The 11964-nt window shown below is 48.0% G+C and overlaps 1 protein-coding gene across 2 annotated transcripts; it reads left to right on the top strand.

Annotated features, from left to right (window-relative positions):
• Positions 1–120: 120 nt before the first annotated feature.
• On the top strand, positions 121–11942 carry LOC125699973 (rho-related GTP-binding protein RhoG-like). Of its 2 annotated transcripts, none has more exons than XM_048960076.1 (3): positions 121–223; positions 717–848; positions 7722–11942. In XM_048960076.1, the coding sequence occupies exon 3, from the start codon at positions 7743–7745 to the stop codon at positions 8316–8318; it is 576 nt and encodes a 191-aa protein (XP_048816033.1). In that variant the 5' UTR covers positions 121–223; positions 717–848; positions 7722–7742; the 3' UTR covers positions 8319–11942. The 2 variants fall into 2 exon arrangements, with proteins under 2 accessions (XP_048816033.1, XP_048816032.1); XM_048960075.1 differs by having other exon boundaries at positions 717–877.
• The last annotated feature ends 22 nt before the right edge of the window (positions 11943–11964 follow it).

Genomic DNA, 11964 nt, shown 5'->3' with positions numbered 1-11964 from the left:
TTCCCTCCTCCTCCTCCTCCTCCCCCCCCCCCCCCCCCTTTCCCCATCCCCGGAGCCATCGAGACGCCGCCGCTCAGCCAGAGCGTCCTCATCTCGTATCGAGCGCCCCCTTGCGGACCCGCCGGTGTAACGTTGCGCTTGCGCGTTGCGCATGCGCGCAGCGGGGTGCGGCCGGTTCGCGGGTTCGCCGCCCCGGGAGCAGCGGCCGCCGGCGGCGCGTGAGGTGAGCGGGGAGCGGCGCGGCCGCGCGGCGCTTCCGTTCGTCCGTTCGTCGCCGCGGGGCTCTGAAGGGGCGGCCCGCGGCAGGCGGGGTGGGGAGCGGGGCTTTCGGGGCGACGTTTCGCGGCCGTTTTACCTCGTGGCCGCGGGGAAGGAAGGAGGGCGGGAGGCGGCCGCTGTCACCGCGGGGCTGGCCGTTCGTCGGGGCGGCGCCGGCTGAAGGGCGGCGGGAGCGGCTCCGAAATGCGGGGCTGGGGAGGGGGGGGGAGCGGGCTGCGGGCCGGGGGGCGAATCGCTTAAAGCGGGGGGTTTGCGAGGAGGGGAAGCGGACGGAGCTGCGGTGTTTCGGAGCCGCTCGCAGCCTCCGGCCCGGTTTCCTGCCCGGCGGTGCGCAGGAAGTGCGGCTGCACCGCGCCGCTCCGCTCCGCCGCTTTTCCCCGCTTTCCGCGGGGCCGCGCCGCGCTCATCGCCGCCGATTGCGGGCCGTTCCTTCGCAGGGCCCCGGAGCTGAGCTGAATTTCGGTCCCTTCGCACCGACCGGCGGCGTTGCGGCCCCGCGAGGAGCTCGAAGCGGGAGGGAAGCGCGGCCTCGACGCGCCCTGCCGGCACGGAGCGCTGGCCGCTTTCAGGTATTGTCCCGACAAAGGAGCTCTCTGTGGTAAGCGTAACTCAATCTTTAGCTCGTAACCCCCGGTCTTTACGTGCTGCTGTCCGTTTCTGTGTGCCCTCTGCTTGCTGCGTGCATCCTGCACTCCCTGTGCCTGCTTCACTGAGTGCTGGGATCAACCGTGGCTCTAAGTGCCTCAAGTCTTCTTCTCTGCCATGCAGTCAGTGCTGGGCACGAAGACCGGCGCTGCCTGGTTTGTCACTGTTCACGTATGCTCAGCTTTCCGTAGAGAACTTATGGCTGGGAGGCATGATTTGTCATTTTGGCTTTTCCATTCAAAAAAGAAGCTTTGAAGTATTCTCCGTCAGCGGAACCTTATGGAGATGTTGGAATGAAGTCTGTGGTTTGCAATTAGTGAGAAGAAAGTGAACGTGCAGTTTGATTTGCTTGTGTGATGAGATGGTGGTTCTTCCAGTGCTGAATGTTGTCGTGCTGTTTCAGGCCGTGTGTTAGAGAAGTTTCACGTCTGCAGGAGGAGTCTTTTCTATCTTTGCTTTGCAGACCTAATTGTGTAGGTCTGATGGATGGCTGAGAGCTTCCTTTGACACTTAGAACCTCTGCTGCCTGTTCAGAAGCGCAGCAGCCGATGCAAACGAGTGGCAGGTAGTGCAATACTGTAGCCATGATCAAACACGCGCGTACTGTGTGCTTTAACTTGTGTCTTAGTTGTATCAAGGCTATTTAAAGAGGCTTCTGAAGGCTACTGCTGATTGAGCAAGGCCATTTTGTTTGTTTGTTTTACTTCCCTGTGAAATTTGAGGGTGGAGGAGGAGGAGAAACAGAGAAAACAAAAGAGAATCAAGGAGGTGCGAGTGGCTTTTTTTAAGGAAGAAGGCCAGGTTTTCCCAGTGGACGCATTTCCCCTCTGATACAGCAGTGGCTTTCTTCCAACTTTTCTTCAAAATAAAATGTTTATGCTCTGTCATTGAACGCCAGGTGACAAAAGATGATAGGAAAGCAGACACAGTGTTGCTGTTGTTTGTTTTTCCCCCACCTCAAATCAAAATGAGGGAAGCTGTAACTGGATGCGTTCCTTATCCAGCAGTGTGGTCGGTTCTCCTCACCCAGGTGGTCTCTGAGGCCTTTTTCTCTTTATTTTTTAAGCCATCTGTAATGAACACATCTGCAGAGGGTGGAAAGGACCAGCTCACTTCTCCTGAGCTGTGTGAAGCCAGCAGTCCTGATCATACACCTTTTATCATGAAGCACATCACTCGTACGTGTTTAAATACATTCTGAAAGGCACGTGTGACAAATCCATGCTTTTGTATGTGGCTGTAGGAGGAAAACCATTTTTAATACCCTGCAGCTCGTGATTACGGCAGGATACATTTTTGTTTTCATGTAGTGGGGATTTAGATATCTACAGATGTTCTGGTTTGGAGTTCCTGTACAGCTGCACCTCAGCACAGTGTTATTTCACAGCTGTGCAGCTGTTTTATTGGCTTCTTTCTAATGAACTGCAATCTTGGCTACGTGGAACTTAAGCTTGTTGACGTTTGGTTGCTCATGCCATGTGCCCATAAAATTTGTATTGTAAGGGTACTGATGTATTGAGATTTGTGTGCTTGAGGCGCTCAAACAGCTCCTGTGGAACAAGGTTACAAAGTTTTCTCCACAGTTCCCTAAGAAATGCTGATTGCAAAGCTTGTATCTCATCCCTGGAAAACAAACAAACAGCAGATAATCCGATTCCACCCCAATTTGACAGGGCTATTAATCTTCAAAACGTTACATGGAAGGGTTTGAGTAGTTTCTTTTGCTTTTGAAACCTGTGTGTGTGTGTATAAAGAAGAGGAAGGCCTTTGCACTGAAAGAAGAAACAGTGATAACTGCTCATGTTAGATGCCAGCAGTGTGTGCATGGAACTGAACCTGAAGGTGGAAAGCTGCAGAAAGCAAGCTCCCTTGGTTCTGCTGTGCACAGAAGAGGCTCGTGGGCTGCAGGCTCCTGCTGCGCTGCTGAAATCCTCGCCTGCTTCACGTTTTCCCCTCTCTGTTTCTGCTCTGGCTGCTGTGTTGTGTGGCCAGGTAAATGGGAGGACAGAAAGCAGCGTGACAACTTTGAAAGGCATTCAGAAGTCCAAGTAGGTCATTCATTGCTGAAGCAGTGGTGGGGGCATTAGGGATGAGATCTCCTATTTAGCCTTTTTTTCACTCTTTCTTGGCACGCACGCTGGAAGTTTGGCACTTGTCCACTTGTTTGGCGCTTGCCTAAAACAATGGAGAGTAAACTGAGCTGTTATGGAATAGGAACACAGCCTTGATTAGGCTGCTGAAAGCCCCTTTATCCGTCCTGTCAGAGCGGGTGGCTAAGTCACACAGATCAGAAATCCTACAGACTCCTTTGCATGGGTGAGGGTGGTAGGATGTAGTTTCAAACTGCCTCGTCCTCCCAGTTCACTGCTGAAAGGTTCTCCCTGATTTCTCCCATGGACAGCATGAATCATCTCCGATCTAGTTTGTGTTACTGGAAGATGAGCAATTAAGTTGTTTAGATTTCTGGACTTCTGCTTGCTTCTGATAACACAGTATGAGACTTGTGTGGCTGCAAAACAGGGAGGGATTGAACAAAGGTGATGGCTGAACAGAACAAAGCAGCTCAGGGCAGGCGACTTTTGCTGCGCTCCCAGTGCTTCTTCTGCACGTGGTTTGGCCAAAGTAGGGCCCGTCTAAACTGAAAAGAGGAGCTGAAGACCTGACAAGCTCTATGAAAATGAGGTTATCAAAGGGCAATGATCAAAGTTAAATCCACCCAGAAGAGGCATTCAGCGTTAGGGCAGCGAGGGCAGAGACATCCTGCTCCGAAATAGTTCCCCATTCCGAGAGTTTTTCAAAGTGCAGGAAGTATTACAAAAAACTGTGAGTCTAGAAAGTCCCAGAAGAGCTCAGGTTCTTCTTTACTGTCTTTTGTCATTTATTTCTTTTCTCCCTTCTCTCAGCAGAGAGGGAATTTCTTTCAGAAGTACTGAAGAGAAGGTCTAGAAGTTGTTTCTTTCCCTCAGCAACGTTTTGATGTAGCACGGAGGAGTTGAGTGATGTTGCTCATGGTGGCTGTGGGGACGTGGAGCCGGGGGAGTGAATTTCCCCAGCAAAGTGTCCCACGTTACAGGAGCAGAGCTGTCCTCACTGAGGACGGCAGAGAATGTGGAATGAGGTCAGAACAGCTCTGCAGACAATGCCTCAACATGCAGATTGAGATCTTGCACATTCCAAAGGAGGCACCAGGTGTGCAGACACACAGCACAGCTTTGCTGTATCCTCTGAGAAGAAAACTAACCTGAACTGGAATGCCAGTTTGGAAATTGGGGGAGACTGATGAAGAAGAAAGAAAGAACTCAGCTGTGTGCTTTTGTGCAGTGCTGCTTTGTGGGGTGCTGGATTTTATGTTTGTTTTCTTGATTCCTTCAAAATGATTCCCGTTCTGCCATAGCTGTTAGGACTCTTCATGTTCTGATGATCTCCTGCCTAAGCTGTAATCAAGGTGCGTTCTCTGGCACGGTGAAGCAACCAGAATTACTTCTCTCACTGCTTTGGACTTTCTGTTGACTCCTTTCCCTTGCCAAGTAACCTTTAAACTTCACTTTGAAGCTTGTGCCTTTCTATTTCTATATTCTGAGCCTTATTCTGAGCCTTGCTTTTGATGTGTTCATCTGTATTTCCCCCCCCCCCCCCCTTTTCTTTTCGGTTCTCCTTTTTTACCCACTGTACGTGGAATTTCACTCTCACTACACCTGCTCACAGACTGCAGCTTTCTCAGGCTGTCAGCTGCCTTCTGCATTTTCTTTTGGTTGATTTCTCTGAATTCAGTGTTTCACTGCTAATTCCTCTACCTTGGCCTGGGTTTGTTTCTCTGTCTTCAAATGCCACACACGATTCCTTTCAGCTAAGAGGGCTTGAAAGGAGCCCTGCAGGGACGCATACTTAAGAGCCCACAGGTTCTTTAATCATCTTTGTGTAATTCATACTTAGCCCGGTGCTTTGGCACATTTGCATGGAGTTGCTTCCTGTTCCAACTGTTGCTCTCCTAAAATTGAAGCTCCAGTCAGATAATTCAAGATATGAATGCAGTGAGAGCATTCATCCTCCCAGCTTTTTTGTTACCTTACCGCTGTGTTCCAAACTGAAAGCTCCAATCACCTCTGAAATAAAGACCCAACAAAAATAATCTTGGACTTGAGAACATTTGAAATGAGATTGAATCAAGCTGTTCTATGTAACGACAGCACGAGGTGATGTGACCTTATGGTGCACCAGTAGGTGAAACTGCCTACGCTGTGTCTCACCAGCGGTGCAGTGAGCCTCTGCAGCAGCGCTGTACGCTGCGGGCAGGTCGTGATGCAATTCTGGGCTGCCCTGCCTTCCTGTTCTATGTGACAATTCAGAGGAGAGCCCTCGGGGGAGCTCGTGGGCTGCATTTCAAAAAGAGCAATAGCAGCGATGGGGCTCCTCTGCTCTGTGCTTCTTTTCCCCCATTGCCTCGGCCGCACCAGAGCTGCCGGTTCAGCTCGGCACAGCGGATGGCAGCACTGCTCAGCCTTTCTGCCTGCTGGGCAGGGACCCTGGGGATGTGTGAGGGCTGGGATGGTGACCAGTGTGTCAGAGCAGGTTGTGGTCTGCCCTCAAGGGGGAACGGAAGCTGAATGAGGCCAGTGGGCTGCAGCTGCGTGGTTGGGCACAGCAGCACATTCAGATGCACTCCTCTCTTCGCAGCTGTGCAACGCTTGGGCCCTCAGTGCTAGGAGCAGCATTCGTCCTATTTGTGGTAACGTGCTAAAAGTGTTGAATTTGTAATGCTTACAGCAGTTGTATTTTTAATAGAGTTTTTACCTTGGGTTTTGCAAAATGCAGTGAATGTTTTTAAGCCTCTAATTTGGCAGATTTTCCTTTCTTTCTTCTAGCCCCATTAAATGAAAATCTTGGTGCAGCTGACTGGGAATAATATATGTGGTCCTGCTGTTGGCTCTTGCTGGTCAGTGCTGTTCTTCTCACTGATTACCTTCACTATTTCAAATTGTGTGCGTATTTCTTTACTTTTGACTGTAGCCTTGAAGTGGGGTGACCAATGTTTTTGATGTCTGATGAAATGCACACGTGTGCTTTTCTTCCAAAGCATAGAAGTACCTGCCAGATTGCATTTCAGGTAACTGATGATGTTTTAGGAGTTTCATTCCTGCCATTTTCAAAAAGGAAAAACTGCTTCCATGTCTTCCTCCTGCTTGTTTCTTCCAGTCCCATCACGTATCCCGCTGAGCCTTTCTGGTGCGAGGTTTCTGTGCTGCTTCCCACAGCCAATTGCTTTTTGGATAGCAAGTATGTACACACTGATACCTCCCTAAGCACTGTGTGTTGTGGTAACCAAAGTCAGCATCACTCTCCAGAGTTGCCTGTTGCAGTGCCAAAGCTTAAGGCAGTTTATTTCCAGCTAGCACAGAGGAATCATGTGTGCTCCCAGTGGGAAGATAGCAGTATATAGGTACAGGCTGTGTCAGAAGGGACAAAGCTAGATTTAATAGTCACAAGCTGTTGATTTGTTTGGATGGCCTTGAAGGGGAGGTTGGAGGGAAGGAATTTTGTGATTATTTTTTTTATTAGTGAAGTACTTGACTTGCTTATTTTCGCACATTCCCTGCGCTGTGTGGATGCTGTTGGAGCTGTGATTTTGCTGGAACGTGCAATATATTTCCTCCCACTGTTTGTTTGTTTGAAGCAACATATTTAGTGCAGGTTGTGTGCTGGGATTACTGATAGTACCCCCAGAGGCATTTGGGTGAGAAGGCAGATGCAAGTTCTTTCTTGCTCAGGCGAGCAGTGGAAGCTCCAGCACAGAAATGTGCAGCAAAGGACTGTGCTTGTAGGTGTTCATAAGTGCTGTGGAACAAGTACGTGAAAGTTCCTGTAAGAAGTGCCTAGAATGAATTGAGGTTTGGGCTGCATGCATTCAATGGTGAAACTTACTCTTTACATATCAGAAACAAGATAAGAAAGCCTTTAAGGGATACGTATCTCAAGAAACATCTCCACAGCCTGCCCAGGAAGGCTGTTTGGTCGCTGGTCTTTTACACAATGTGTTTTTTCTAATGCTCCATATAAGCTTTCTTTATTTTACTTCAAGCCTATTAAGTTCTGCTTGTTCTGTCACCAATTAGAGAGAATAATCTGTTCTTGGCTTCTTTGGAAAAATTCTTGATGTGTACTAATCTGGATACCATTTCTTGTTACATTTCAAAAACCAGCTTTTTTGTGCATGCTATTGTGTGAACTTCTCATCCTGAATAATGCAGTTACTCGACGTCTGATTGATTGTGAGTTGAGTGAATTACTGGAGTAAACAGCAACAGTGCAGCCCAGCAACTGTTGTCTTGGCTTACTCCACCATTTTTGGTCTTTTCTTTGTGATAAACTGACTGGAAGTCGAGTATGTAGGCAGGAAGTGTGAATGTAGAGTGTGTGTGGATGGGCTTCCCAGCAGCAAGAGGGTATGTTGTTACAGGGCCCGAGGCCACGCTCCTTTTCTGCTTGCAGGTACTTCCCAAGGCCTTGTCTCTTTTGCCTGTGGGAAACTGTCTGCTCGTAAGGCAGGGCTGTGGGAATTTGGCTAATTTGTACTTCTGTGGTTGGAAAGCAGCCAGTTGTCACAGAGCTTTCAACTTGTTGCATCTCTGTTTCGCTATCGTCTTCCTGGCCTGCAAGCTCTTCATTATGGCTTCCGAGGCACTGAGCGTGTCTGGCTGCGATAAGAAGTTGTCAGTGATGTTAAAAGCACTTGCGAAAGCATCTCTTTAACATGACTTTCGTTCAGTGCTCCTCCTGACTTGTCTTCTTGCTTTGTGCAGGACTTTGTGACTGGCTGAAGAATGCAGACGATAAAGTGCGTCGTTGTTGGCGATGGCGCTGTGGGAAAAACTTGCCTCCTCATCAGCTATACCACCAATGCCTTCCCAGAAGAGTACATCCCCACTGTGTTTGACAACTACAGTGCCCAAATGACTGTGGATGGCCGGACGGTTAGCCTGAACCTCTGGGACACTGCAGGCCAGGAGGAATACGACCGTCTGCGCACGCTCTCGTATCCTCAAACCAATGTGTTTGTCATCTGTTTCTCCATCGGCAGCCCGTCCTCCTACGCGAACGTGAGGCACAAGTGGCATCCTGAAGTTTCTCACCACTGTCCCAATGTTCCCATTCTTTTAGTGGGCACGAAGAGAGACTTGAGAAACGACCTGGAAACAGTTAAAAAGTTAAAAGAGCAAAGCTTGGCTCCCACTACCCCACAACAGGGGACTTCACTGGCTAAACAGATTGGAGCGGTCAAATATTTGGAGTGCTCAGCGTTGAATCAGGAGGGCGTTCGGGAGGTGTTTGCTGAAGCTGTGCGTGCGGTTCTTTATCCTGTGACAAAGAAGAACACAAGGAAATGTGTCTTATTGTAGTTACCTCGGCTGATGGATGCTCAAAGTGGAACAGTGACTCGAATTCTGGAGGGCTTTTTAACGCGTTAAATTGAAGATTTGCGTCTTGCACTAACAGCTCTAAGCAGAAACGGTTTATGCAAAGGATATTCTTGCAGTCTTATTGCTTCAGGGAAACTGAAACAAAACTTCTTCTTTTTTTTCCAGCGGAGAGGTCAAATATATACTTAATTTCTGAAGCTCCGGTCTCCAGCTTCTCCAGGGATCACTTGGCTTCTGTTCTTACTTAGTGGAGGGAAACAAAGGAAGGGACTTCTCTGAAGCCCAACTTCTTTACTTTATAGCCACCAGTTGCTAGATTTGCTGCAAGGCACAAGTTCTGGTAACTTTGCTTTAAGTCTAGGTGCTGTTTTTCCCATTTCTTATTTACAGATCAAACTGGTTTGACAAATGGAGGTCTGGCTGTGCATTTGTTGTATTTTGCCAATTCAGAGCTTGAAAACAACTTGTTTACATACAAAAATGCCAGAAATATTACTGAGATTCGCCTTGAAGTGAACTGTGATCATTTATGTGAAGAGTTAACAGAGATCTAATCCGATAAGCGAGACCTAGGCAACACCTGCAAGTATTTTGTTAATAGAAGCAAATTCCTATTGTAAGGAACTTAGGATAATGATGAATCCCTCAAATGAGAGATTTTAGTGCTGTTGAAACGGGGAGCAGATTAGGTGCAAGCCTTCCGTAATCTCCTAAACCAAGTTAAGGTTTTATTTCACTCTTCAAAGAGACTTTGCACCCTGAGAATAAAGTTAAAATGGCCTCCCTGGGCTGACTGAGATAGTTGAGATGACTCTTATTCTCAGAGTGAGTTTTTTCAGTGTGATCCTGCTCTCCCTTTGATGATTCCCAGAGACTCGGGTAGAAACCCATTTGTTCTTTGAAGAGTTCATTGTTTCACTTTATCTTCTTGGAGTCACCACCTGACATTTCATAGCAAATCCTTGTGTTCTTTTTTTTCTTTCCTTTTTTTTCTGGGAGATCATTGACAGAAATTGTGGAGGTTCTGTTTACAGGGAACAGAAACGTGGGTTTCTCCTGGCAGTTGCAGTTAAGTTTGCCATGGGTAGTCAGTCACTGGATAGATTTACCTGGGCAATTTTCTCCCTGTTTTAATGGAAGTGCTATTTGTGTACTTCTCTAACTGTCTCTAGCAGCTGTGCTGAGTGGCAGCTGGCTGTGATTTTCAGGATGTACACTGTTAGTTGTGTGTGATTCTGGGACCAGCTGAGGAGCGAGTGCATGAAACCTTCCTTAGTCTTAACCTTAGAGCTTGGTGGCATGAAAGCAGCATGCTTCAAAGATGCTTTGTATGAAACCAATGGTGCTGGACTGGGCTTTGTTGTCTGAGGTTGACAGTGCTGTCTTTGTCCAGATGCAGCCTCTGTTGGTCATTCAGAACTTGCATCCTTGTGATTCTCACACATGTGAAACTGCACTGTTGATACCCTGGGCAGAAAAAAAGCCTAATTTTAGCAAGAGAAATATATCAACAAGGTTATTAGGGATCTTGAGTTCATCTGACCTTGCTTTATCTGATACCAAAAAAACCCACCAAACCCCAACCCAAAAACCAACCCACCAGAACCCAGAACAAGGGGTAGATATGTTCATATTTGTGCCCTGATTCCCCTCTCTGAAGAGGATGTGCCTTTCTTCAGCTGGTGTAACTGATGCTGACACTAACTGCAACTTTTATGTCTCTGATGTATGCTCATACAAGTACTGCTTCAGCAAACTGCAACCCATAGGTAGCAAGTGCAGTGAACCCAAATGGATGTGGCTGGTAAAGCACCACTGAGTCCCTAACATGGGTAGGCAGCAGCCAGTTGCCTGTCATGCATGAATGTCTGCAGAAACCTGGAGACCTGTGCGTGGTTTTCTTCACCAGGTGCCGTCGTCTGGGATGTCGCTGCACCTTTGGCACTTGCAGAAGTGCTGTTCCAGATGTGGCTGCACCTGCAGGAGGGAGCAGGAGCATTTCCACCAGGTGACCTCTACTCACCACGTTCTGCCTTTTAGTAGTAGGCCTTTAGCGTGGGCTTGATGAGCTGGCAGCAATTAATCCTGTGCCTTGTAATGCAAGATTATTTTCTGTAGGTAAATTTCAGTAACTGAGTAAATAGAGTTTATCATGTTTAAAATATATTTATTTAAGCCAGTGCACATGTTTTTGTAATGCAGGTCAGGCCTTTATCATCAGTCTAGTTACCCTGGTGCAAGCCCGTAACCTTTGCTTAACTCAGATGTACTTTAACAACTTTGTGATATGTTTTAACTGCTCTTAAATAGGCTTTTAATGTCAACAACAGGCACCTCTTTTTATTTGCAATTTTGTACTGAAGCTACTACTGTTTTTAGAAGTTTTTACTTTTTTGACGTACTGAAATCTCTCAGTTCTGCTGTTCGTGGCTGGATGGCAGACACTGTGCAGGTGAGGAGCTCTGGTTGCACACAGCCCAGTTCTGTGGGCTCGCAGAGCAGCCGTCCTGGTGTGAACTGGAAGAGGGTATGGTGTGCTGAAATCCTCCTGCTTAAGCAATTCGTTTCAGTGGGTTACGTTATTGATGATGCTCTTCTAGAACGCTCTGTCCCCGTCTCGATCACTTAACAGAAGGATTGCACAGCAGTACTGAGGAGGTGGACACAACGGAGGTGGAGCTGAGCAGAAAGTGAACTTGGAAGGACTTCAGAGACTTTTTCCGGATTTCAGAGTACCTCATCAGCAGTCCTTTAGGTGCCTTGCATGTCTGTGCCTTCCTGTTGGGAGCAAAGCTCCTGCTGGTTGATGGCTCATTTATTCCAGCATCTCTTCTTCACGAGAATGACCTCCGGCAGCACACAGACGCACTGAGCTTTTCCATTCAGTGGGCATTCTCTCCATTTAGGATCTTTCTTTTCTTTCTTCCTCCACCTCTTGGTGCATTTTAATGGACGTAGTGCAGTGCTTCAGTCTACAATCCATTCCCTCAGCTCCTCAGGCATTACTTTTCCTGTGGACAGGTGACAACCACATCTCACACAATCACACGGCTGCGCCCTGTCAGCAGCAGGTCGGGATACCCCAAATCGAGTTTCCCACACCATCCAAGATTTCTGTTTACTTCATGGAAACGCGCTCTGAATGCCATCGCTCACCAAGAGGCTTTGTGTCAGAAGACCAATTTTAATCTTTCAGCTCGCAAACCATTCCTTTAACACTCGGCATCCTTGCAGTACAGCTGTGGCCGTGCATGCCGCCTCCAGCAGCTCAGCAGTCGCGCTGTTCTGAGGGCGTTCGGATGGAGAAGTGCTTTCTTGGTTTACAGCCGTAGCTATTTCTGTGGGATTTATACTAGAGCAGCCTCGCCGCTTGAGTGCTAACCCCGCTCTGCGGGACCCCGGTGCTGCGCTGGGCTCGCCTGGAGGAGCGGGCGCTGCGGGCTGGCCGTGCCCCGGCCCCGCGCCTCTGCGTCTGGTACTGATACATACACTGGCGACTTGATTTTATACTATAAAAGGATTTGTATTACAGCTAACAGTTTTTAAAGATTTTTCGTTTTTAAATTATGCAAAAAAAAAAAAAAATTAAATGGTAATAAAAACCTTCCTCATCCATCTGGCTCTC

Source organism: Lagopus muta, chromosome 13 (assembly GCF_023343835.1).
Source record: "Lagopus muta isolate bLagMut1 chromosome 13, bLagMut1 primary, whole genome shotgun sequence".
NCBI lineage: Eukaryota > Metazoa > Chordata > Aves > Galliformes > Phasianidae > Lagopus > Lagopus muta.
This window is presented reverse-complemented; position numbering and strand designations above follow the sequence as displayed.